Source organism: Mugil cephalus, chromosome 2 (assembly GCF_022458985.1).
Source record: "Mugil cephalus isolate CIBA_MC_2020 chromosome 2, CIBA_Mcephalus_1.1, whole genome shotgun sequence".
NCBI lineage: Eukaryota > Metazoa > Chordata > Actinopteri > Mugiliformes > Mugilidae > Mugil > Mugil cephalus.
Window position 1 is genome coordinate 20,087,882 of NC_061771.1, and position 23,636 is coordinate 20,111,517.

The 23,636-nt window shown below is 42.6% G+C and overlaps 1 protein-coding gene across 2 annotated transcripts in view; it reads left to right on the forward strand.

The window, feature by feature from the left end:
- LOC125004304 (protein sidekick-1-like) overlaps positions 1–23,636 on the forward strand; it is a 243,981-nt gene that overhangs the window by 213,495 nt on the left and 6,850 nt on the right. For both annotated transcript variants that reach the window (XM_047578816.1, XM_047578817.1), the window contains 11 exons: positions 8,181–8,382; positions 12,327–12,430; positions 12,584–12,654; positions 13,396–13,534; positions 14,941–14,997; positions 15,117–15,218; positions 16,646–16,761; positions 22,079–22,265; positions 22,371–22,508; positions 22,598–22,759; positions 23,326–23,451. In XM_047578816.1, coding sequence (XP_047434772.1) covers positions 8,181–8,382; positions 12,327–12,430; positions 12,584–12,654; positions 13,396–13,534; positions 14,941–14,997; positions 15,117–15,218; positions 16,646–16,761; positions 22,079–22,265; positions 22,371–22,508; positions 22,598–22,759; positions 23,326–23,451 — 1,404 coding nt within the window. The remainder of the gene's footprint in view (positions 1–8,180; positions 8,383–12,326; positions 12,431–12,583; positions 12,655–13,395; positions 13,535–14,940; positions 14,998–15,116; positions 15,219–16,645; positions 16,762–22,078; positions 22,266–22,370; positions 22,509–22,597; positions 22,760–23,325; positions 23,452–23,636) is intronic.

Consider the following 23,636-nt stretch of genomic DNA (forward strand, 5'->3'; position numbering starts at 1 on the left):
GTGTCGAGCGCCGCCTCCGGAAAGGTAGTTCATTGTTTAAACCGGGCCTCCAATGGGTCTTTGGATGTCTCTGATTTGTAAGAGCAGCAACAGGTGTCATCAGTAACATCAATAATAATAATAATAATAATCACTGACCCAACTTCTTTCTGCTGAGGAGGAATGTGAAACACCCATTGAAAATCTTTTTCTGGCCCTCAGCGATTTAACGCTTCTGAACACACCCTGAGCAGTAAAGTTGAGCAGGAGTCGTAGGTGAAACTAATTTGAACCTTTCATCCAGAGAGGGCAGTAAAACACCGCCATTAAGTTGAGCCCTTAGTGGTGGTTGTGATCCAAGTGTGTCAGTTCCAGGACTCGGCACACGGTTTCTCTGATGTCAGGCAGATAGTTGCGCCTTTGCCTTTTTGCTCTTACGCTGACTCGACCTGCCCTCTGTGACAGTGACCTATGGGGACACGCGTCTTTTGCTAAAATATAATGAGTCGACATTTTTAGAAGTCTCCAATACGTCTTTCTTTTTTTATTATTATTAAATTGAATGGAGTTTGTTTGAGTTGTCTCATTTTACTCTGAAATTAAAGCATAGACCAAATAAACAACTGAAGTTAAAAACAAAATCATGGAATAAATACGTAACCCAACATATATTCTAAACTTTCAACTCATCAGAGTTACCATCTTTGGCTGATTTAACATGTGAACACACTTTGGTTTACTGCTTCTTTCTTTCTAAAATAAAAATCTGATATTTTTCAGAGAGTTCTTCCCAGTTTTATTGCAGAAGTTCCCAGAAATGTGTGGCATTTGTAGCATGCTTACCTTTCACTATTCCGTCCAGTTCATCACAAACCGGCTCCGTGGGGTTAAAGTCTATAGCAGGGATCTTCAATGTTTCTCAGGCCAGGTTGGCTGATGGGTGCGAACTTTACTGTTAGCTTCTCTTCTGCTAATACTGCAGCGTGCTTCTGTACATATAAATAACCACTAAAGATTTTGTGACCCCCATGCAGTACCTCTGCAGAGCCCTAGGGGTCCCGGACCCCCTGTTAAAGACCCTTGGTCTAGAGACTGGCCCATCCACTCCCATGTTTTTAAGTTTTCCATCTTGTTTTTGCCCTGAGGTAGTTCTGGTTTAGCTTGTACTAAGGTTTTAGGTCATTATCTTGCTGTAGGATAAAAACCTGACCAACTAGGTTCTCTCCGGGTACTCCAGCTTCTTCCCACTGTCCCAAGACATGTTTGTTGGGTTAACTGCTGATTCTCCTGTTAGTTTCTCATAGATGTGTGTGTGAATGGTTGTCTCTCTCTATGTGTTAGTGCTGCGATAGACTGACGATGACACAATGACACCTGGGATACGCTCGAGCCCCTTCCCCGAATACAATATTAGGTGAAACCATGCATCAAATAGCATGTCACACTACAGCAAAGTAAACCTTTAATGTAGTGACTCTGGAAAAAAATGTGTCAAATAAACTAAAATAATAATCTAATTCTGTAAAGTTTAAGCAGTAGTGACTTGATTAATGTAGGTGATTTCACCTGTTCTTTTAAAAATTATGTTCATAATTATTCTACCTGATGTTTTCATGTTCACTTGCAAACAGATAGTACCTCAGCTGACAAAGCCCCCTGGTCTTTGCAGACTCGAGGAGCTAATGCATTGAGGTTCATGAGAAGTCCTCATGAAGATAAAGTAAGAGAAAGAAATGCACGGAGAAGCTTCAGTCTTCATGTCCAGACAGGTTATTAGTGCCTCTACGAGTAGTTAACGGGTGGACATGTATATCCTTTGTCGTAGGGCACTGAATATTAACACAAGATAAAAAGAATGACCTTACCAGTGTGTGGGACATTAGCTATATACGGACTAAAATAAAACTACATTTAGAAAGTCGGAAGGATTCAGCTGTAGATGTAGATATTGAAGGAAGTCTCTAGGTATTATCCCTCCTGCAGTGGTATAACGAGCAAAAACTAATCTGTGGTGTGTGTGAGAGTAGACCATTTAAAGGGGGGAGGTTGCTCAGCCACATCGGCTAAAATATCACGAGAAACATTTAATTATGACGACACATAAACTTAAGGCTGCCAATCTGCTCATACCATCCAACAAACCTCGTTGAGTGAGACAAGCTAATTAGACGTTCCCACTAGCCGTCTTGGAACACTGGACACTTCCTCGCAGCAGTGTGTGATCTGATGTGGGCGGGTGGAAATGTACACTTAGGAGGCGAGAATGAAAATTAGACTGGAAGTATTTTCTTTACGCTGCGGAGAGAGGACAGGCCAGACTTTTAGATTTGAAACCAAAGTAATTACTTTTGATCAATAGTTCCTATTAGCACCCTGGAATCACGGTCATTTTTTTCTCTTTCATTTCCCTCTAACATTTAATCTGATGTTGGCAATGAGTGGCCCCATCACAGAGTAAGAAATGTGACAATAAGAGGATCTGAAGAACAGAACCGGTCTGACGCCGAGAGGTGAGACGTAAGACGTCTAGCGGTGACTGTAAATGTCCTGCTGTTCCGTCTCTAAAAACACGAAACAGAAGAAATATATCCTCTAACAAAAATCTGGCCAGTTTGTGGCCAGGAAGGAAGAACCGATTTTTTTTTCGCGGTGACTTGACTTTTAAAGAGGTAAAGTGACTGAGCACTACAGTTCTTTTTCCTTCAATTTGGAAATAAATAAAAAGTCAAGTTCTTATCCTCCTCAGATTCAGAGGTCATGATGCTTTCATCTCATCTTGTCTAGACTTCTGCACCTCTCTCATCCTGCATCCGCCGGTTGCTTTCATGTTCTCGGCTCATTCAAAATTCAGCTGCCTAAGGATTCAGAGATTCCCATATTTTCACGTCTCTCTGTGAGTTACGGTTTTTACTGATCATGGTCAGGATGGTGAGTAAGCTATTTGACAGTTTGAATTTTTTATAGACAAATCTGCCGTCATGTAAGCTACAGTACGTGTTTACATGTATTTTGCTACTTTTATGTGAACTGAAACTTATACACACTACATTGCTTTAAAATGACAGGACAACACACACTTCCGGTTATTATTTAGATTATTGTGTCAGATTAGGAGGTGTGTGACTAAAGCAACAACTCTTTGTAAGTTTACTGACTCATGCTCCAGTCTGGTAGGTGGAGGAACTGGAGGTGACAGTTTAATTGTCAGTTCTAATGTCTATCAATCAGTATATCAGTATACTGGGTAGTGTTAGCCTCAAGAGCTAGTAATATTAATCTGTGCAGCCCAGATGAGTGTGTTATCAGCTCTATAAGCACCTCGTATTACCGGATAATCTCAGTTGAAGCCGCCGTACATGCTTTCTTCTCCGACTGTGGGATGGTCTCAATGGAAGCTGTTGTATTTGGGCCTGTTTGCCACAGTTATTTGAGCTGACTTCTGTCATTTTGTCTAATCATTATAATAGTTTCTGTTCACATTTATAATAAAAACGGGATGAAAAGAACAGAAATGAGCAGAAGTTTCCATCATTATCTCTCGAGATAATGGTCCACGTCATTTTTTCCAGGTTTTTCAGAAAACACAAAAAAATTATATTTATTATTAAAAATTGTTTTGTCAAAAACAAAAAAAATATATAAAAAAAAGAAGAAAGTGACAATTTTCACTATGTTTTTTGCCCTTTGAAGGTTGACTGACGTCGTATGCCCTTCTGCTGCCATAGCGGGCATACAACACCAGCGAGAGAGCTGGCACCACATACCTTTCAGCGTCTAACATTCAACTGATTGCATTTAGATGAGCATCTGTAAACATTATAGATTTAGTTGCGGAGCCAAATCCTCAGGTCCGCTGTGGTCGCCTTTTTGGTTTTAAACCAAGTGAAGAAGGAGAGCTCAATAATGTTGAGAAGGCAATTTGTCAGATTTGCAAAAAGTTGGCGGTCAAGGGCAGTAACATCACTAATCTAAAAAACATCTGTGGATCCACCTTCCCGCCCAATCTTGGAAAGACAGCTGCCGCAGCAGTCCCATCCTGGCCCAACTGTTAATGCAACAGTACCAGATGGCACATGTTAAAAGACAGTGTAACACTGTGTTTAGCCAAAGAAATGCATCCCCTAGGAATCCTCTCCTCTCACTTTCACTTAAATAGCTGTAAGGTTATTTAAATTCAAATACGCTATTTACAAAGGCCTATATCGACTGACCCATCTGTATGATGCTGCTTGTCAAGAGGTTAAAGTGTAGGTTTGGCCTCTGGCCTCCTTTGGGTGGAGTGAATTGCTCTGGTGCTTCCCACAAATGCTCTGTCAGACTGGGCTTAGCGGTCCTCTTTGCCATGTTCCTTGATCCTTTTTTGAGCAGTTCTCAGGTCCGGGGGTGCTTTCTATGCAATGTGCATTTACATGAATGCTGCTGTTTCCTAGCAGAACATCGTGTTGTAATGAGAAGATCAATGCAATTCATGTCACCTGCCAGTGGTTTTAAATGTGCGGCTGCTGGAGTAAGCTGAAGTGAAAAGCCATAAAGGCCAATCAATTCTTATCAATATTTATAAACTTATAACACAACACTGACATGTTATCACCTCGAAATATTTGACAAAGTCTTAGTGAACTGTGACACAGTCAGCGCTTAGTGAAGAAGGTGAGCATAAAGATTCTGGTTCTGGTCGTTTGATCAGTTTAATCCATCGTACAGCAACAACACAGAGAATATATTCTGGCATTCATTATGGAAATACACAAACATTTAGAGGATACAGGCTGCGTTAGTATTATGATCAGGAAATGGGGTGAGTATCGGCGAGGACTTCACGATACATATCACGATACTTGGGTCACGATACGATACATTATTGCGATATTATGATATTTCGATATATTACAATATTCTTCACTGTTCACTGAGAAATTTTAAATGCAGCTTAAAATGCAAGTTGGAGGTGAGGAAGTTGTTCAAGATCAGCCCCAAACATGACTTTGTCTTTTTTCTTTTAAAAACAATATTAAGACATTCATAATCAATATTGTATAGGAAGAAAAAGTCTTGCGATATATTGCCATATCAGTATTTTTGTCCCACTCCTAATCAGGACATTGGTTAATATAACTGATCGATGAAAAGACTTGGTGGGAGTAAGGTTGAAGAGACACCTGGTGTAGGAGTATAGTGAAAACCGCTCTTCTCAGTACAGGAGATTGATCTCTCCTGAACTGAGAAGAGTGGCTTTCACTTTAACAATAAAGTTAGCGTTGTTCTGGTGTCTCTGTAGACTAACGCGTGAATGTAGCTTGCAGACTTTGATATTTGTCGTCCCTGATCTCTCTCTCCGCTTTTCTCTGTCAGTCGCTCAGCAGTGTGTGTGCCTAGTAAAGCACTGAAATGCTACCAGCATTAAGTAAGTATTAAAACATGACTTTTAAGTGAATCATGGCGAAAACTTGGAATCATGATGTCTGATGTTCTGTTATCAGCCCGTGTAGTGCATTTTAATGGATCGGATATCATAACATCCGCAACATCATTATCAGGATTTCTCGAGACTGGAATTCAGTGGTTCTCTGTTCCACTTCAGTAGCGTAATGGCCCATTCTTGCAGCGAGATAGACAGAATAGTCTAATAGAGATTTCCTTCTGATGATGCTGAAGAGAACAACTTAATCCCTAGGAAAAGAAAATTGGCTTCTCGAGTGTGCAAGTGTGTGTGTTACATGTATGAGCCTGCGTGAGTGTGCATGCATGCATTAGAGAGAAAACCCCCCTGACTCCTTCTACAGAGATTTATCTCACAGAGATTTATCTTTTCTGAGGTTTGTCTCAGAACAGGCGATAACTGATAAGGTAATGGACAATGTAGCATATTCGTCTCAGCTCAATCCCCCACCCTCTGCTGTTCCTCTCCCCTCCACCCCCCTCATCCCCCTTGTGCTGAAAGGGCAACACTTGTTCTCGTAATTATGAGTTTGTTATCAGAACACGATCTTAACAGAGGAAGGAAACACAAGGATAACAGACAGAGAGACGCAGATTGTATCAGAAAAACAAAAAGAGAATAGTCAAATTTAGAAGGGGGTGAAGAATGGGGAAGGGAGGGGAAGAAGGAGACAAACAGATTTGACTCAAATTGCTTGTGATAAGGATGGATGAACCCCAGCCTGTGTGTGCGTGCGTGTGTGTGTGTTGCGCGTTTGAGAAAATAAGTGCAGATTAATTAAACTTCAGAGAGAATCGATAATGCTTTTATTTCTAGACTTAATCGATAACCTGATGCCCCTAAAATTAAACAGTTATGCCCCCGGCCGCAGTGTCTTTGTATGTGCGCGAATGTGTGCGCACGGGTCTGCTAATCACACGGCTACTACGAACACAGTTGTACAAAGATACTGACTCCCAGAGCCATCTTTCATCTTATAATTGAACAGCAAAGACACAGACAAACACACACCGTGGCAATCTGCTGAGAAATTGTTTCTTTGATGCTGCACAAGGTGGATGTCTCTGTTTCGTTTAAACGTGGGTCTGCATTACAACACTTGCGCTGATGCATAATGAATGCGGCCTGCGCATGTCCTGTTTTACAAGATATTTTCATCACATTGTCCATGACAGTCTCCATTTGTCCAACTGGTGCAACAGATAGGCAAAAAATAAAAAAATAAAATAAAAATTGCAGACTCAATGCCAATGTTTGCATTCACTTAGTTTATGCTAAAACATCCTAGTAGCCAACTCTCTGTAATCAAGGCAGAAGATCAGAGAGAGCAACTTTTTCCCAACTGGATTTTTGCTTCACGAAGCTGATTTCTTTGTCACAGCTCTGATCTTATTTTACATGTCAGATGAGCATGACAAAGACAAAAAGGAAAAGAACGAGAAGTAAAAATCCTTCTAATAGTGGAGCAGACGGAAAGAAAAATCATTACACCATAAGGCAGAATAATCCCATCTCAAAGTACCCTCCAGGGGTCTAAGGATGTTTGCCCCACTAAACATGTGTTTATAAAGTTCAAACACATTAATGCTGAATGGAGGAGCAGCGCAGTCTCTAGCCTCCCAGCAATCATCTACACTCTTATGATATCACCAGGGTTCTTAATTAACACAAGCCAACCCGCCAAATGTCGGTTAAAATTCATTTTGGCGGGTGTTAATAAAAACTGACTAGCCAGTTTGACCAGTGACACATGAGGCAATCGTGTTAGTCAGCACTGCTCTGGTGTCCTCAGTCATTTGTCCCCCTGGCTGTACTTCCTACATTTCCCATGAACAGCGCCGTAATGCTACGTAATGATGTCTCAGATGCCCATTGGCTGCGCTCAGGCACGCTACAGTCTGCAGTGCAACCAGCATCAATGAGAAACCATGGAGACGAACGGCGTGTCCGCCAGAAAACACAAAGAAGAAGATAAAGAACCAATGGACTCGGAGCGAGAGCAGGGAGCATAGACTTAAAAAAAGAGGAGGGAGCTAGCTAAACAGTAAAGTAAAAAGATAAACTAAATGCGGCGGTGGTTGAGACAGACGGGATGAGAAGAGGAAGGAGGCCCGGTACCTTTTTGGAAATCGGAAATTATCAAAAGGAAAGGAAATGTTACATTGTGTATATTTTGTTGTATGTATTGTATTTTCTGTGTGTCTTTCATGTCAACAATGTTAATAAAATGATCAAATGCATTCAGGGACACTCACAATCTCTCTTATTTTCACCGGAAAACATTTGGCTAGTGGAAACTCTGATTGGCTGGTGATCAAAAAAGTTCATTTAGAACGCTGGTTATCACTGGCTTTGTGTGTACAAGTATATGTATTGATTGGAGAGATGGATGAGTGCAAAAAAAAACATGGTTTGCGTAGCTGAGTACACTCACCAGATATTGTGCGACAGACAGTGATCTCAACCTCACTCCGTCATCAAAACATCAAATATAACCGAAGAATATTTCATCCCTTCAGCGGAGTTCCAGCTGGGACTTGGAGCCGATGCTGCTTTAAGGGCTCATAATGGCAGTTGAACGTACCGATATGACATCTTGTGACGCTATATTATTTTTAAATGAAAACTGAAGTGTTTTTTTATCGGACTGAAATTGCATTCCCCTTTAGTTCCCCTGTTCTCATCCTTGTCACATCAACTTATTCTGCTTTCTCTCTCCCTCTCTCACATTTTAATCCCGTTCCTCTCGCCTCATCCGCAGAGCGTCCCCAGCCGCCCAGGAAGTTGTCTGTTCCTCAGGATGAGGTCGAATCTCGCCGCCTCCGCCTCCACTGGGTGACCGGTGGCTCGGGCTCCTCTCCGCTGAGGTACTTCACTCTGCAGCACAAGGAGCTGCCCAGCGGGGACTGGAAAACCCACACAGCTGACATCCCGCACAATGTCACCTCCTGGATCGTTGACAGGTATGCGCATATTTTAGAACAAAAAGTTAAACCCTGTCTACAGCACGCCCTACATTGAGGACTCATTCTGGGGGTTCAGAGTAATAAAGTTGTCATCTTTACTCCTGTAAGCTACGTACAATATGTGCGGTAAGTAGCTAAGTTTTGACCTCACTGGGAGGTGAAGGTTATGCAACAGCGAGTAAGGCGCCCTAACATGAGAATTTTGTTTAGCGTGGCAGGTTGGTGTTGAATTAGTTAAAGCAATCTGTAAAAATCGTGCAATGTTTATGCATCCTTGGGGGGGAAAGACTGGAGAAAAGCAGATAGAGGCAGACGCTGTGATCTCAAAGCAAACAACAGAAAAAGAAACACTTTATTTATTTAGAACTTAAAGTACAGAAAAGGTTTGTGGAGCATAAAAAATACACTACCCCCCCCCCCCCCCCCCCCACACACACACACACACACACACACACACACACCCAAAAAAGAAAAAAACAAGGTAGTGGAGTAATCATAATTTCTGCATAAACGGGGAGTACCTCAGCTAATCACACAAGGACGGCAGGAGCTGCTCTGTTCCTCTTAATACCTTTATTTTTTTACATCTCTGCCTTCAGACTCTCAAGTTTGAGTTTGCTGTTTGTCCATTCTGTGCAACAGTTTATTTTTTTTAGCTTTTCACCCACTCCCTCCCTCCCTCCCTCCCTGCCTGCCTCCATCCATCCATCCATCCATCAACAGCCACCAGCCATCAGGCATGTATTTACTCCTTCAATCATCACCCCTACTCAGAAGAAGAGGGCTCCAGTATTATTGCATGTCTTCCTATTTCAGCTACTCTTCCTTTATCCTCCCTCGTAATACTGCCATTACGGCTGCAGGTGATAGTGGTCACACTGGATGGCTACTCCAACTTCCCTGACAGCACGAGTAGCCCAAGTATGATGGCGCTCCACTCGCGTAGAAGTGTGCGTTCCTGCCTGCGCCGCGGCTGTTTGTGCGAGCTCTTTCGCGAGCTATCACAGGGCTATTTGAGATGCTGAAGAGTGTTCGCTCAGTGTGTCTGCGTCAGTCTGTTTCAACCTGCCTCGGGGAGAGACGATCTGCCACGGTGCTGCTGCTGCTGCTGCGGCGGCGGCTGCTGCTGTTGTTGTTTTGCTGCCTTTTTCCCAGCTCATCCTATAACTGAATGTTCTCATTACAGCGCCGGATGGAGGAATTAGCTTACATCTCCGCATGCTCACACTCGTGCTCGCGTCTTATCTGTCCTTAATTGTTGTTTTCCACTGAGGCGCCTTTGGAACCAAAAACACTGAACTCCGCAGGCTGTGCACACACATTTTCAAATACTGTCCTTAACATCCTCCCAGTGCTGTTGGAACCCCGCCCCATTTGAGCATGGCATCTTTGATGTTTTATTCCTACAGTCCCCACAACCCCATAGGGCGTTTTCTTGCCCCTTATTGGGCTCAGCTCATTATTATACAAGGAGACTCTTGAGCAGTCCTCCTGCCGCTTGCTGAATTTCTAACTGGTCTTCTGTGGTCTCCTGGGCGCTCTGTAAATAAAGTGTAGAGAAAGACCTTGCCGGTAGACATGTGAGCAGAAATGCAATGACTTCTTCTTAGAAATTATTAAATTGCTCCTTTTAACTCTTGTTAATAATAGTGCGTTCGACTCATTAAAAATGGAGAATAATGTTTTTCCAGTACCTGCCCTTGTTAAATACGAATCGTTTTCCCACAGAGTGGAGGAAGGCGCGCATTTAAACTATTAGCATGCTGCCAGGCCCCACCACTGGGTGCGTGTTCATTGGTTCATCGGTCTAATGCTAAGTGGCTCCGGAGAAAAGTGTTTTTAAAATGTTATTCGGCGCTTATTAATGCATTCACCTTGCACAGAGGAGAAATGCAGATGTTGTTGTAGTATGGCAATAAAAAATCTTTGGCAGCCAACACAATTAAAAAAAAAAGAAAAAAAAAAAAGCGTGTGGTAATTATTATTCAAGACCTTGTGTGCTCTTCCAAGGTCAATGAGAGAGCAAAACATGTCCAATCAGAAGGGCAGTGGTTTAGCAGGAAAGTTCTGTTCTCGTAATATTAAAGGTACACAGAGGAGTTTTTTACACAGTGTGTAGGAAGGGGAATTTATTTATTTATTTACACACAAAACACGCAAAACATTAATCTAGAAAAGATGTCTTGAGCAACATTTGCTAATTTCCACGTGTAGTCCCTGGATGTCTCAGTGAGTCTGTGTAAAAGTAGAGCATTTTGTGTGTTTTCTCACTAAAAGTAAACAATTGTTAAAAAAAAAAAAAAACTCCAAGAGGATTCACAAATGTTTTACGGGGAAGGAAATGAATTTGAATGGTCTATAGAGAGGCAGAGAGTTTAGTGAGAAACCTTGAAGGGAACCTTTCATGGGTCCTTTCAGGCTCTGGTAGTGCTGTAATTACTTTCTGGTGAATGGCCGTGCTTTGTGAACTCACTAGTCAATTTTCATCAGTGTGCAGCTCAACAATTGGTCTGGTAACTGTCATACAGTTTGACGCAGCATAAATTTTTTTTTGCAAGCGGCTGACACGCTAATAATAACAGGGTTCACCACATCACTGGATCGATGCACACAGGACAGAGATGGCCTCGAGGAGATTCCCCTGCTGAGATTTGGTTTTGCTTTCAGATCGGTAGTGGCACGTCCAGAGGCCTGTTTTACAGAAGAGACCTTTGTAGAGGTGTTACAGAAGCGATTCTGGTAAAATGACAAGTGACTGCTCTGATGTGGTTTCACTGGCTAATCTACAAATTAGGGATGGAGCTGAGCCGAACTAATAATGTGTTTTTTTTCTGTTTTTTTTTTTTTTTACAAATACTTATTTCGAACAAATAGTAACAAATTATTTGTACTGGAGAACAAGACAATATTTGTGCGTCCACCCGAAGTGAGTGGGGATGTGAGATACTCGGAATTTTGGTATCGATCCGATACCAAGTAAATACAGGGCTAGTATCGCAGATACCGATAATGATCATTGAATAACTTTGGAATTTTCCCTTTAGTTAGTTGATTCTGACTCTGATAAAATACAGGTCAAATATTGAGGCAAATAAGCGTGTTTTCTTAACGAGTTACAATATTAAACAAGTTAACAGTATCTAGGAGTGAGTCACGTTCAGGAGTCAGCCCCCCCAGGTTGCAGAGGCAGCGTATAACTTTTTGGAAGCATGAGATTTTACCATTACATTAGTAATTGAGACCTCTGCAGTCAGGTTATCTCATGTTAGCATTTGTTAGCTTGGTAATTCAGACTATTGTCTATTGGTAAATGGTCTTGCTTTTATGTAACGCTTTCCTACCTATTGGTACTTAAAAGCACTTTACAGTCACAGACACATCCACCCATTCGCTCACACATTAAGACGCCAGTGCCACGCAGTGGGAGGTTCAGTGTCTTGCTCAAGGACAAGTCGGCGCATGGCACATTCTGAGGATTGAACCGCTAACAGCCCTTACTACTGAGCCACAGTCTCTCGTATTGTCTCCCACAAGAACCAAATCATCATCACAGTCATGCCTCTTCAAGCCTAATTCACCTCTGTTAGCTTCAAAACATCAACCAATATTGCAAATGCAGCCATAATTATTATAGTGGCTAATTAAGGAATACTTATTTTTACACATACATATCTTCAGTTAGAAGTGTAACTAGAAATAATGGATTTTTACACCTATTTTAAATTTAATTCAAATTCAAATACAGATACTGGATGCTTTAACCACCCCTACTACAAATGCTCTGGTTCAAATGAATTAATGTCGGTTAAACATCATAATGCAACAAGTCGGCGCACCTGACTGAAATTTGTGAATTTATTGCAAAACCAAGCAGGTCTTTATGTTGAATTCCTTTTTGTGTGCATCTGTAAATCCCAACCTGTGTGTATTTGCATCTATAGGCTGAAGCCCTTCACATCTTACAAGTTTCGGATGTTGGCAACCAATGACGTAGGAGACAGCGTTCTCAGCAAAGAGACAGAGGCCGCTACGACTCTGCAGGATGGTGAGAAACATGAATGTTGATGTATGGGAGAGAGCAAGTGGGAAAACAGGGGCGTGTGTGCATTTGAAAATCTAATACCGTGGGACTGCAGCAGGATGCTCACATGTGTTCTTCCTTTTCTTCTCAACGCTCGCTCTTCTGTTTTCTATCCAGTGCCTGACGAGCCTCCAGTCATTGTCACGGTGAAGCCGACAACCACTACCTCCGTGCTGGTGCAGTGGAAGGTATTTTCAGGCTTCTTACGCGGTCTTTGATAAACGCAGGACCGCACAACAAAACCATACAGGCAGAGTCGAGGTTAATTACGCACTTTGAGAGCAAAAGCCCTACAGACTTTCTTTATATGAGTTTGTACTGTGTGTTTGTGTCTGTGGATGTAATTATCATTATTTATTGAAGCAGGATAAGTCAGAGGGCAGCAAAGATTGATTGGAACAATTCAGGGCGGCAGAAGCAGACAGTCGTGGGTGTTCGGCTCTTAATGAGTATATACCAGCGGGATAGACGTTGCAGGGCAAGAGGAGTCGTCAGCAATCAGAAACGTCCGACAAAAAAGAAGCAGAGAGAGGGCAGCTATTGGAGAAGATAGCAAATACAATCCGGTTACTTCACTTCTTGTCGCTCTTCCGTTTGGAAACGTCCTCTCTCATCCTTGGAGCCTTATGTCAAAACAGAAGGAGGCAATGAAAAAAAAAAAAAAAGAAGAAAGTCACCAGCAATTTCATCAGCCTTTACAAGAGCGCCAAACCCACTGAAGCATCACTTGGTCCGTGTGCAGGTTACAGCCGCACCAATCCAGCAGCCCTTTAAAGGAGATAAAATACTGCTCGCATAGCACTCTGCCAGCCTGCCAGTCTGTCCTGTCTGTCACCTTACTACACCAAGAAAATGAAAATGAGCTCAGGACTATGAAATCACGGTGGTTGAATTACTAATACTTTTTTTTTTTTTTTTCGTGTTTCCAGCGTCCCAGTGACCAAAGTATCAACGGGGTTTTGACCGGGTACAGGCTGTATTACAGAGAGCTCCCAGTAAACACATCCGCTGTCCCCGAAGTAGAAGTCCAGGCAACCAAAAACAACACCACAAGTGCCCTCATCACAAGTGAGTAGAGTGAATGGGGTCAGCATTTGTTGAGACCTGCCCCCTTTTGGATGTCGAAGGTAACGACGGCAGATTTATTGATTGGAATTGTTAAATTTTAATATGTGTGGCAGAGACGGAGACAGGAAATGCAGTGAGAAAGGGGGGACACGCTATGTAACATAGGCAGAAATGTTGACGTTACAGTTTGTGATTTGCACCTTATTCAGCTCCATGAGATTCTTGGGTCTTGTATTTCAGCGGCAGTCAGAGGCAACCTTCTGATGTCTGGCCAATAACCACAGATTTCATTGAGGCCGAAGTGACAACCGTTACTGGCAGTTCCACCCAATATAATTTCCTAATGTTAGCTCCATGAAAGCTTGTTCGTTTATTATATTCGATGCATTCTTCAGATTGCTTTTTTTGTTTTGTGACTGATGCACTTTGCAACAAGAACCCGTTGCAGACCAGGACAGACCTACTGATATCGTCCTACACTCTTATGCAGTCGCATCCAGGATAGTACAGAGTTCACTGTTGAAAACAGCACAGAAATCTTAAAATGCTTTAAAAAGTATTGATCCTACTTCAGCCTTCAGCTCTGAGTCAACACGTGGAGACGTCAGAAACTTGGTATGAGAGCTGTGCTTCGTTACAGATGTTAAGAGTTGTTTCTGGACTATTCCTATAATCACCAACATATGGTCCCAGTATATGCACATCGTATCAGACGTGGCTGATTATGGCACAGTTTTCTAATGTCAGGCATTACACAAGTATAAAACAGCAAATGAGTTAGATCATATATTCCACCTGCTTAGCAAGGTTGGCTGTATATTGGTGTCTAACGGGTAGCCTTGCCTGCAATTTGTGAACCCACAATATAATGAAAGAGTAGATTTTCTAATCATGAATACAGCCGTGCGAGGCTGGCACTTTCCAATTCCATTCCATTTATGTGAGGTTTCGAAAATGTTCATAAATGCTCCAAAAGAATAAAAAAAAAGAGAGAGAGAGAGAGAGAGAAATAGATTTTTTAGATGTTTTCCACATCAGAGACCAGGACTTAAATGTGTAGCCATGAGGAGGCATTGGGCGAATGGCACTCTTTGGTAAGTTGTTTTCTCATGAGGCCCCCCTCGCTGCACTGTAGCACGGCTGTCATAAAATATTATTATGCGCTGTGCAGCGTGGAGTGCTTTATGGTTGACGATCTGCTCGGCTAGATTAGTAGGTGGATGATTCTCTGCCCACCCAAAGTCCAGCAAGTCTGACGAGCATATTGAAACATAAAAGTAAAACTTCCCTCTTAAAGGCGGCGATTTTATTGAAGGGTTTTTAAATTGCACAATTCATTGTTGATCTTGAAACATTTATTTATTTATTTATTTATCTCCATCCATCTTTCTTTCGCTCTTCCCAAGCCAAGAGCACCTTCAAGACGGTGAGCAGTGCCGCGCTAACCGAGTTTGAGTTGACACGTAAGTCATTTGCGGGGGGGCGGGGGCGTCGCGGACATTCAGCGGCAACAGTAACAGGGATGCCTTGTTTGGTTGCGCACGTCTTTTCACTCACGCATTTTTTTATTATTTCCCTGCAGAACTGAAGAAGTTCAAACGCTATCAGATCGTTATGACGAGCTACAACATAATCGGAGAGAGCCCCCCCTCGGCTCCGTTTGAGGTGTCTGTAGGAGAAGCAGGTAGGTGAAAGCGTGAAAACTGTTGACCTGGATTTAAGCTTGTGACATTGTTTCTTAACCTCTTTCTTAAGATGGGTCTTCAGTAGTTGGCTGATAAGAGCAAGCTGCACTGTTAGCTTCTCTTGTGTCTGGGATTTCACCTGGGGACTGAATAGGCTCTCGGCCAATTGCAGGAAACCTGACAGAGTCAGTGTGTAATGTGCAGCCTCATGATTGGCTCAGCAGCAGTAGGGGCGTGGCCTGATGTGTTCAGGAGGCTTAGATTGACAGGTCTAGTGTGGCGCTCTGTGTGAAACGTTGCGCTGCTGAGACAGCTCCTGTGTCACTGAATGAGTGACGAGTTGACTTAAAGATAACATCTTCTGCCTCCGTTTATCCCTTTACTAAAATACATTCGATTCGTGTTAATGTGTTTTTAAAGAAATTTATGGGGGAAAATTTAAAAAACATATTAAAATATCTGATCAACCAAAGATTTTGCGACCCCCTGCAGAACCTCCACAGACCTCTGAGGGGTTGCGCACCCCCTGTTGAAGACCTATGCTTCATAGCCGTAGGAAATAACGGCAACAGCGTGTATTTATTCATTCATTCATCGATTAATTAAGGACCCACACAAACAAGTTCTAAATCTTTCATTGTATCTATTGCATGGTGGTATTCAGCCGCCACTTCCTGAATTTCCTCTCTGTTTAGTCTGCGCCCTGTCACTCCCGTCCTGCCCTGCGCTCTGTCCATTGCCCCTTAAGTCTCTGAGAGGCTCAGCGTTCTCTAATGAGGACCATGTGTGTGTGTGAGTGTGTGTGCTTGCGTCCACATCCACGCGTTTGATCTTTCCCAAGGTCAACAATTTTGTGGCGATAGACCAGTCACTGTTTAACTTTCACTAGAGAGTCACAGAATGGAACTGTTACAAAGACAGGAGTGCAAATACGTCCTCCTCTATCGCTCTCCCTCACACACCATCCACAAATAAGAATGCGGCGGGACAGATTTGCATGTTTTGTTAGTGGAACTGGCACATTTCTGTCACAATCTCACACCCCCTCTTCGAAGCCGCCGAAGCTGCATTCGTATTCAGGTGGAGTGTGTAGCTTGTGTATGTTTGTAGAGTTTAGTAGGCCGTGCATCTCACATGCCAAGGAGTGAGAGGTGAGGATAAGCAAGCGAAGCAGGAGGGGGGGAGGCTGAAAAGGCTGAGGGGGGATGATGAAATGGGGTGATATGGCCTTTTCTCTAGCCTCAGGTGCTCACTGCTGAGTGTTCATGCATATGTGTGATACAGTGGAGTAACAAGGCACTGCCTTAGGCCCGTTCTAATTGGAAGGGTGGGACGTATCTTCTCTCCTCTCCACTCTAACACCTAGACGTACACACAATCACACACACACACACACAGTCTAACTATAAATCTCAACCTGCTGCAGCTCCATCCGTGGCCCCTCAGTCCATCCGAGTGTCAGCGGTGTCGCCCTCTATTCTGGAAGTGACCTGGGACACACCCCCCCTCGAGACCCAGAATGGACTCATCCAAGGATACAAGGTGACGCACGGGAAAAAAAAGAAGTGCAAAGAAGTATATTCACACACTCCATGTCTGTACTTGAAATGTTTCTGCCCTCGTCTTGGAAAGCTTTTATACTGCCACGCCTCCGAGAGAGGGAGAGTTCAGTCGGAGGAATAATCTGAATATCCTTTAATGGTTTCAGTATCACTCCTCTGTCTGTCTCGGCCCCCTCAACTCCCCTGTCCCACCCCCTCACTCTTAGTACTTCAAACACAAGGTTATCTGTCCTGCTTTAGACACATTGATTTCTGCCAGAGCGGAGGGAGGAATGGAGAATAAAGAAGGGAATGTAATATTTGCAGAGCGAAGGAACGAGACGAGCGAGTGATCCCTGTAGAATCCTGATTAGAGGAGAAGATCGAGGGAATATGTTCAAACTACCAGAGGTGGCTGGACATGGGAAGGGGAGTGTGTGGGGAGGAGGGGTTAAGGAGATTAAATGAGAGAATGGGAGCAAAGAAAGACTGTTTAATGAATTTGTAGGTTCTGACTTCTGTTAACCCTCCTACTCTGTTGGGTGAATCGCTCAAGCAGCCTACATGACTGAAGAGAAACATAATCTTGCAGTGTAGTTTATCTTCCAGAGGCTTGGTAACAGGAATTATCTCATCATAACTAACGACATCAACCAAATGTAAAAAGTTGCTTGTTATAAAATGTTCATTTATGGCCACATGGATAAAATGAAGTAATTTTTTATGATAATTGAACATATTTATCTTATTGTCTTGATATTTCTGAGATAGAATAGAATAGAATAGAACAGAACAGAACAGAACAGAACAGAACAGAACAGAACAGAACAGAATAGAACAGAATAGAATAGAATAGAATAGAATAGAGGTATGGATGACGTATGCATTGACGTCACTGCCGTCTGGGGCCACGCCCTCTGAGTGGTGGAAAAAAATAACACAGTGAAATGTATCAGTAAATACAGCGAGACCAGGAAAAATGTGGATTGTCACATCAGATTAAGGTCAACTGGACTCGACAATGATCCACACCAACTAGTATGGATTTGGAAACGTGGATTAGCCTCAGTTTCAGTAAATTTTAGGTCATTTCAATTATGATAAATGTAGCTAAATAAAAGATGCTAACGCTAAGAGCTTTACCGAGAAGTAACGTTAGCCAGACGATACTGTAGCGTCCGACCAGACGTTAAAAGGACGATGAGGAGTGATCACAAATGTTCAGTTTATTGTTTTATTGTTACATGTTGTTGGAACTGAAATAGTTAAGTTACTGTCGCACGTAACTAACGTTACGCCTCAACAACAACATCGACAAACTTCTGACAGTACATCTGACAACTCTCCAGAGCGGAACTTAAGAAGTAACTACTAAGGTTTGACTTAATCATAAAATACAGCATAAATTAATATTTCCTGACATAAAATGTGAACCACAACACCAGGTTTCTGTCCCTGGATTCCAGTTGTTTCTTCCTAGTGCAGCGACCCATTTACTTCTCTTTTCTTTGGCAGTCGGAGATATCTGTAAAAAATATGGCAATATGGCATGTTTTTCAAATCTGTTGGTTCAGTCAGTTGCAAAACAGCCCTTCTCATTTTTTAAATTCATTTTACAATTTAGACGCCATTAAAGCCTGTGTTTCAAACTAATGTGGCTAATCTCCATGTTCAACTGTCACTCAGTGGCCGTAACCATGGAGACTTCGCTACCTGTGACGTCACGTAAATACCCTCTTTTGGTATTTTATAAATATTGCACTTGGATTGTGGCAAAAAATAAATAAATAAATAGACAAATAAACATGTACAAACAAATCGGGTAATTGAAATACTGCACTCGGTTGAATGAGATATTTATGTGCTTACAGCATCCAACACCTCACTCCTTTAAAAATAGGTCAATAGTAAATAGATGTTCAACAGAAACACTCAAAATATGATCAAGCACCTCTTTGGCTCAAAACTTCAATCCTGTTTTTCAAGACTAAACGTCCACTCTTCAACTAAAGAAATACCTTGAAAATCTTTTAGGCACTTGATCTGATCAGATGATATATGATCATGCTCTTTCATGTCTGCCTCAAACGTCTTTCAGAGTAATGCTGAGCCTCGAACGCTTAAACACAAAATAGATCTGCTAACAGCAGTAAATGACCTGCACTTTTAACTTAACCATTCCAATAAAGTATCACAAGAGATATTGTCTATTTTCCCATATAACATGCTTCAGACGGAGCTACCTTTTTGTGTGTGCAGAAATAAATACATTTGTATTTTAAATTGAGCATCTGGATGAGTCAGTATCTCTCATTATTTTAAGAGCCTGTAGAAGGACAGACACGGTTTAATGCTGCCCTCAAGTGCTGCTCCGAAGCCGATTTGTCCAAGTTTAGAAGTTGTAAATATAGCTCGTGGTGCTTTGTAGTGCTGCCTTTTAGGAATAATAACAAAATGGACCTCTTGGTGTAGCTCTTGGCTTTTTTTTTTTTCTTTTTTTTTTTTTTACCTTTTAAACACAACTACACAGAGATGCTTTTTGTTGGAGGAAACACAACAAAAACAATGTGTGGTGAAAAGCTGAAAAACATTTACATAAATTAACATCTTCTTTGCCTTTAGTTGCTGCTGGAGATCTGAATACTAAAACCCCACACCCCCTAAAAATGTTGTTTGTGGGAGTAGAGATGTTAGATTTTTACAGGATTAGTTTTACCCGGGAGACGTCGTGTGATTCAGAAAAGACCCCCATGCCTGTGTTTTGTGTGGCGCATTCACACGGGATAAATAACTCAAGTTTACCATCATTGACATGACAGAGCACATTTTATACATTATATACTTTTTGACAGCTTTAGGTGATGAGACTATTGATCCCGGGGGGGAATTGGAAACAACCTGGTACCCAAGTATTAAGTATTGAGTATGTATGATCCAGTATGATCAGACCCACCTTTACAGATGAACACATCCATTCTTGACTGTACAATTTTGCCATCTGAACGGATAAATGGGTCAGCGACATCTCAATTTTTTACACCTTAACATCTGTCCAAACTTTGATTTACACCACTGCCTTCATAATTCTTAAGGGACAACAGGGAGAAAAAAGACATAAATCTGACAAAAGTCTTGAAAAAAAAAAAATACCCCACCAAATCACAGAGATGCTGATTGGCATTGGATTAGTATTATTGCAGGGCCTCTATGTTAGGGGAAATAGGTGAGGTAATTTGCGGTGTAATTTGTACTTTACAAATTACAGATATGGCCAATTCGCACAGGAGACAGCCTCTGTTTGCAGTTATTAGAAATCTCCAGGTGAGACTAGTCTGGTGCGAATGGGGCTTTAGTTACTGTGATATTTCAGGGTGATACAGTAATAGTCGGAAAGCTGGAAAGTGGCAAGATTACATTCATTTAAAACAAATGAAAACCATCACACGCCAATAACACCTGCCAGTGTCCCACTTTGTTTCCATATTGATGATCCACGACTGCTGCTCAGAACAATCATCACCCAAAAAAACGCCAGTAGACGCTAGATCTGTCTGTCCTCAGACCAAAGGCCACAGCTTCATGACGCGACTCCAGACTGACTGACAGAGCTAAGGGACCGTGTACTTCATGATTAGATGCGTGGGTGGTTGATTGTCGCTGAATGTACGTAGGTTGGACAAAATGTCTATGTGCTGCAGCCGTACAAGTTTTCTGTCAATGTTCCTTTTAAAGCTTAAAGATTTAAGCTTAAAATAAATAAGAGGTGGCTGCGGCTGCTTCGAGTCCTCATCACTTGAACAGCTCGACTTGTGTAGATACGTTTTCTTTCTCTTTTTTTTCCTGACGCCAATTGTGACCTCGCTGTTGGTGTCAGACATCAGATGTGGACTGTATGTGTTGGGAAAATCCAACCCTCGAGTCGTCCTTTGTGCCGGATGCGTCTGTTTGAAGCCATGATAAATATGTCACTCGGTGAAAATGTGTTATTAACCAACCAGTCAAATGTGAAGGTTTCAAAGATTTGCAGGTTTCAAAATCATCAAAAACACGTGGGGCACGAATGCTGATAAATCAAAGACCTAATAAAGTTTCCTTCCATAATAATCTCAAGCATGCGAGGCGCGCTCTGCAGACAATAGCACCAGATGAAAGATCAAGACGGCAGATTATCCACGAATCCCAGTTGCCTCTGTAAAAAAAAAAATAAAACCTTGTAAAACCAGTGGCGAGTGTTAGTGGAAACCTTCCGCTCCCCATTTAAATTCCCTGAATCATCCACCCCATGATTTTGAGTAAACACGATTAACATGATTTGCAATCCGGTGGGAGGACCTCCGATGCTAATGTGCACTAGTTTTGTGTTTGTGTCGTGATTCCTGCGCACGACAGCGTTGGAAAACTAGGAAAGGGTCACACTCTGTATAGTTTTCATTCTATTCACATATTTTGAAACAGTAGAATGTGTTTAAAAGTCCAATTCTCTGCCTTCCCTGCTCCTCATTCTCATTGCATGTATAATTTGTTATTTAACCGTAACACTAAAAGCTGCAGGCTACGAGGTCTTATTATTAATATTGATCAATCAGGGCCCATGTGTCTTCATTACTGACCAATGTCATAAAAGTTAATGGCCATGTCTATGGTTATTGATTCAGTCCCATATGAGCATGTTCAGCCTCCCAGTACACAGACTGGATATATATATATGTATATATGTGTGTGTGGGGGTTTATACAGTATATAAATTCATATATATTCACATATATATATATTAATTTTAGATTGAATCACAGAAATAATGATGTAAAGCATTCAGGTTTGGGGTTTCAGGCACTTCTGTTGCCAGTCATGATAATATAATATTGATACGGTTTTATCATCATCAAATAGAATTTATACGCTTCCTGGAATCTGGTGATCTAAATTTGGAAACTGATCCTCACAATTACGATTCTCCTTTCCATTTCGAGTTATGGTTTAAAGGAGCTTTTGCACTGAGTGTAGTTGATACATAGTCCAAAGTGTCAAACGTGTGGAAAGTGAAAACCCTCGTACGTCTAGACTAGACTAGAGCAGCGCTATCTACTTCCAAACCGTCAGCCGCAGAACTAATCCCATCAGATGCCACTTTAAAAACATCAGTAAGCAGCTTGTTTGTCTGAAACATTTAAGAGACTTCGGGAGCAGATGAGAGGAAGTAAATCACGCATCGAGTTGGCAGAAATTAAGTGAGGGAACGGAGGAGTCATGAGCCGTGTAATGTCGTTAGGAGTGACGGGCTTGAGTGTTGTTGACGGCGTCTCCGTCCTGTGGTACAGATCCACTACTGGGAGAGAGACAAGCAGAACCAGAGCGAGAAGGTGAAGGTGATTTTCGTCCCGGAGACCAGCGTGAACCTGACCAACCTGACCAGCTACACGCCGTATCTGGTCACGCTGACTGCCTTCAACACGGCCGGCGACGGGCCTCCCAGCGACCCCCGCGGGGCCCGGACCATGCAGTCCGGTAGGAACAGATGACAGTTCTGGATCCTGAAACCCAGACTAACGAGCGTCGTGGTAAAAGCGTTTCCCCCGTTTCCTGAGTTTGTCATCGTTTGTGTGCCCGCAGCTCCCAGCCAGCCGAGCTACCTGTCCTTCTCCGAGGTGACAGGAGGAAGCGTCAATGTGTCCTGGGGAGCTCCGCTCACTCCTAATGGACAGCTGGAAGGCTACAGGGTCATCTACCATCCCACCGCACCGGTGCAAGGTGTGCGCACGATGCACGCGTACACACACACACGGATGTAGCGTAGCGCGCTGACTTTTAAGCTGACATTTCTCTTCAATCCCCTGCAGGAGTCAGTAAAGTGGTGACAGTGGACGTGAAAGGCAGCTGGCAGCGGTGGCTGAAGGTCCGGGACCTGACGAAAGGAGTCACGTACAGCTTCGGCGTTCAGGCTCTCACGGTCAGCTACGGACCACCCATACAGGCCAACATCACCGCTCAGCCCGTGAAAGGTAGGCGAGGACTGCGCATATGATACGTGGAGGCCAACGCAGTGTCGTACCACTCTAGGGTACTAGACTGCAGCTGTGATATATATTTTATAATATCAATTATGCTACATATCATTTTTTCTATTAACCGATTCATTATTTAATCCGGGGAGAAAAAAAAGGCAGTGAAATGTGAAAAAAATGGCCTTTAAAAAACTGTATAAAACGCTCACATTCACAAGGTTTCGGATTGCACTCGTAGGAAACAGGAAAGATACACGTCTGAGGAGCTGGAATTACCAAATATTTACCATCTTTTCTTCAAGACAAGAGAAATGACAAACTGATTTTGTTTCCAAAAACTAATGTATTTGTTTTTCAGGGTTAAGAGGTTTACTCAGGTTCACTGTATAATTGGTTTTCAATTTTGATCGCTTGTTACTTGTGGCCTTTAAGCTGCTTCCATGCCCTTTTAATTTGCCCCCCGGGGGCTGATACATTGATTTGAATTGAATTGAATTGTTGCTTTAATGCCAATAATCTCGGGAAGCCGCGATACATCAACGCGTGTTCCTCTGGCTTGACAGGCTCCCCTGGGTCACCCATGGAAATGTCCATCTCCAAGACGTCCTCCGAGCTCACCATCCACTGGTCAGAGGGGGACGTCGGCGCGGCACCGGTGACCGGATACGTCGTGGAGGCTCGTCCTTCAGGTGAGCTCAAACTCGAGCGGTGCGCGCGGGTCAGCCACAGCCCACTCGACGGGCACCTTTTCATCAAGTGCGCTAATTCTTTTCTGTTAATCAAGAGGCAGCCTAAGTGCCACCACGCGCTAAACAGTTCTGAGCGCAGCTTCCTCCACATTCATTAAGACCTGCTGTGCAAATCAAGTCAGGCA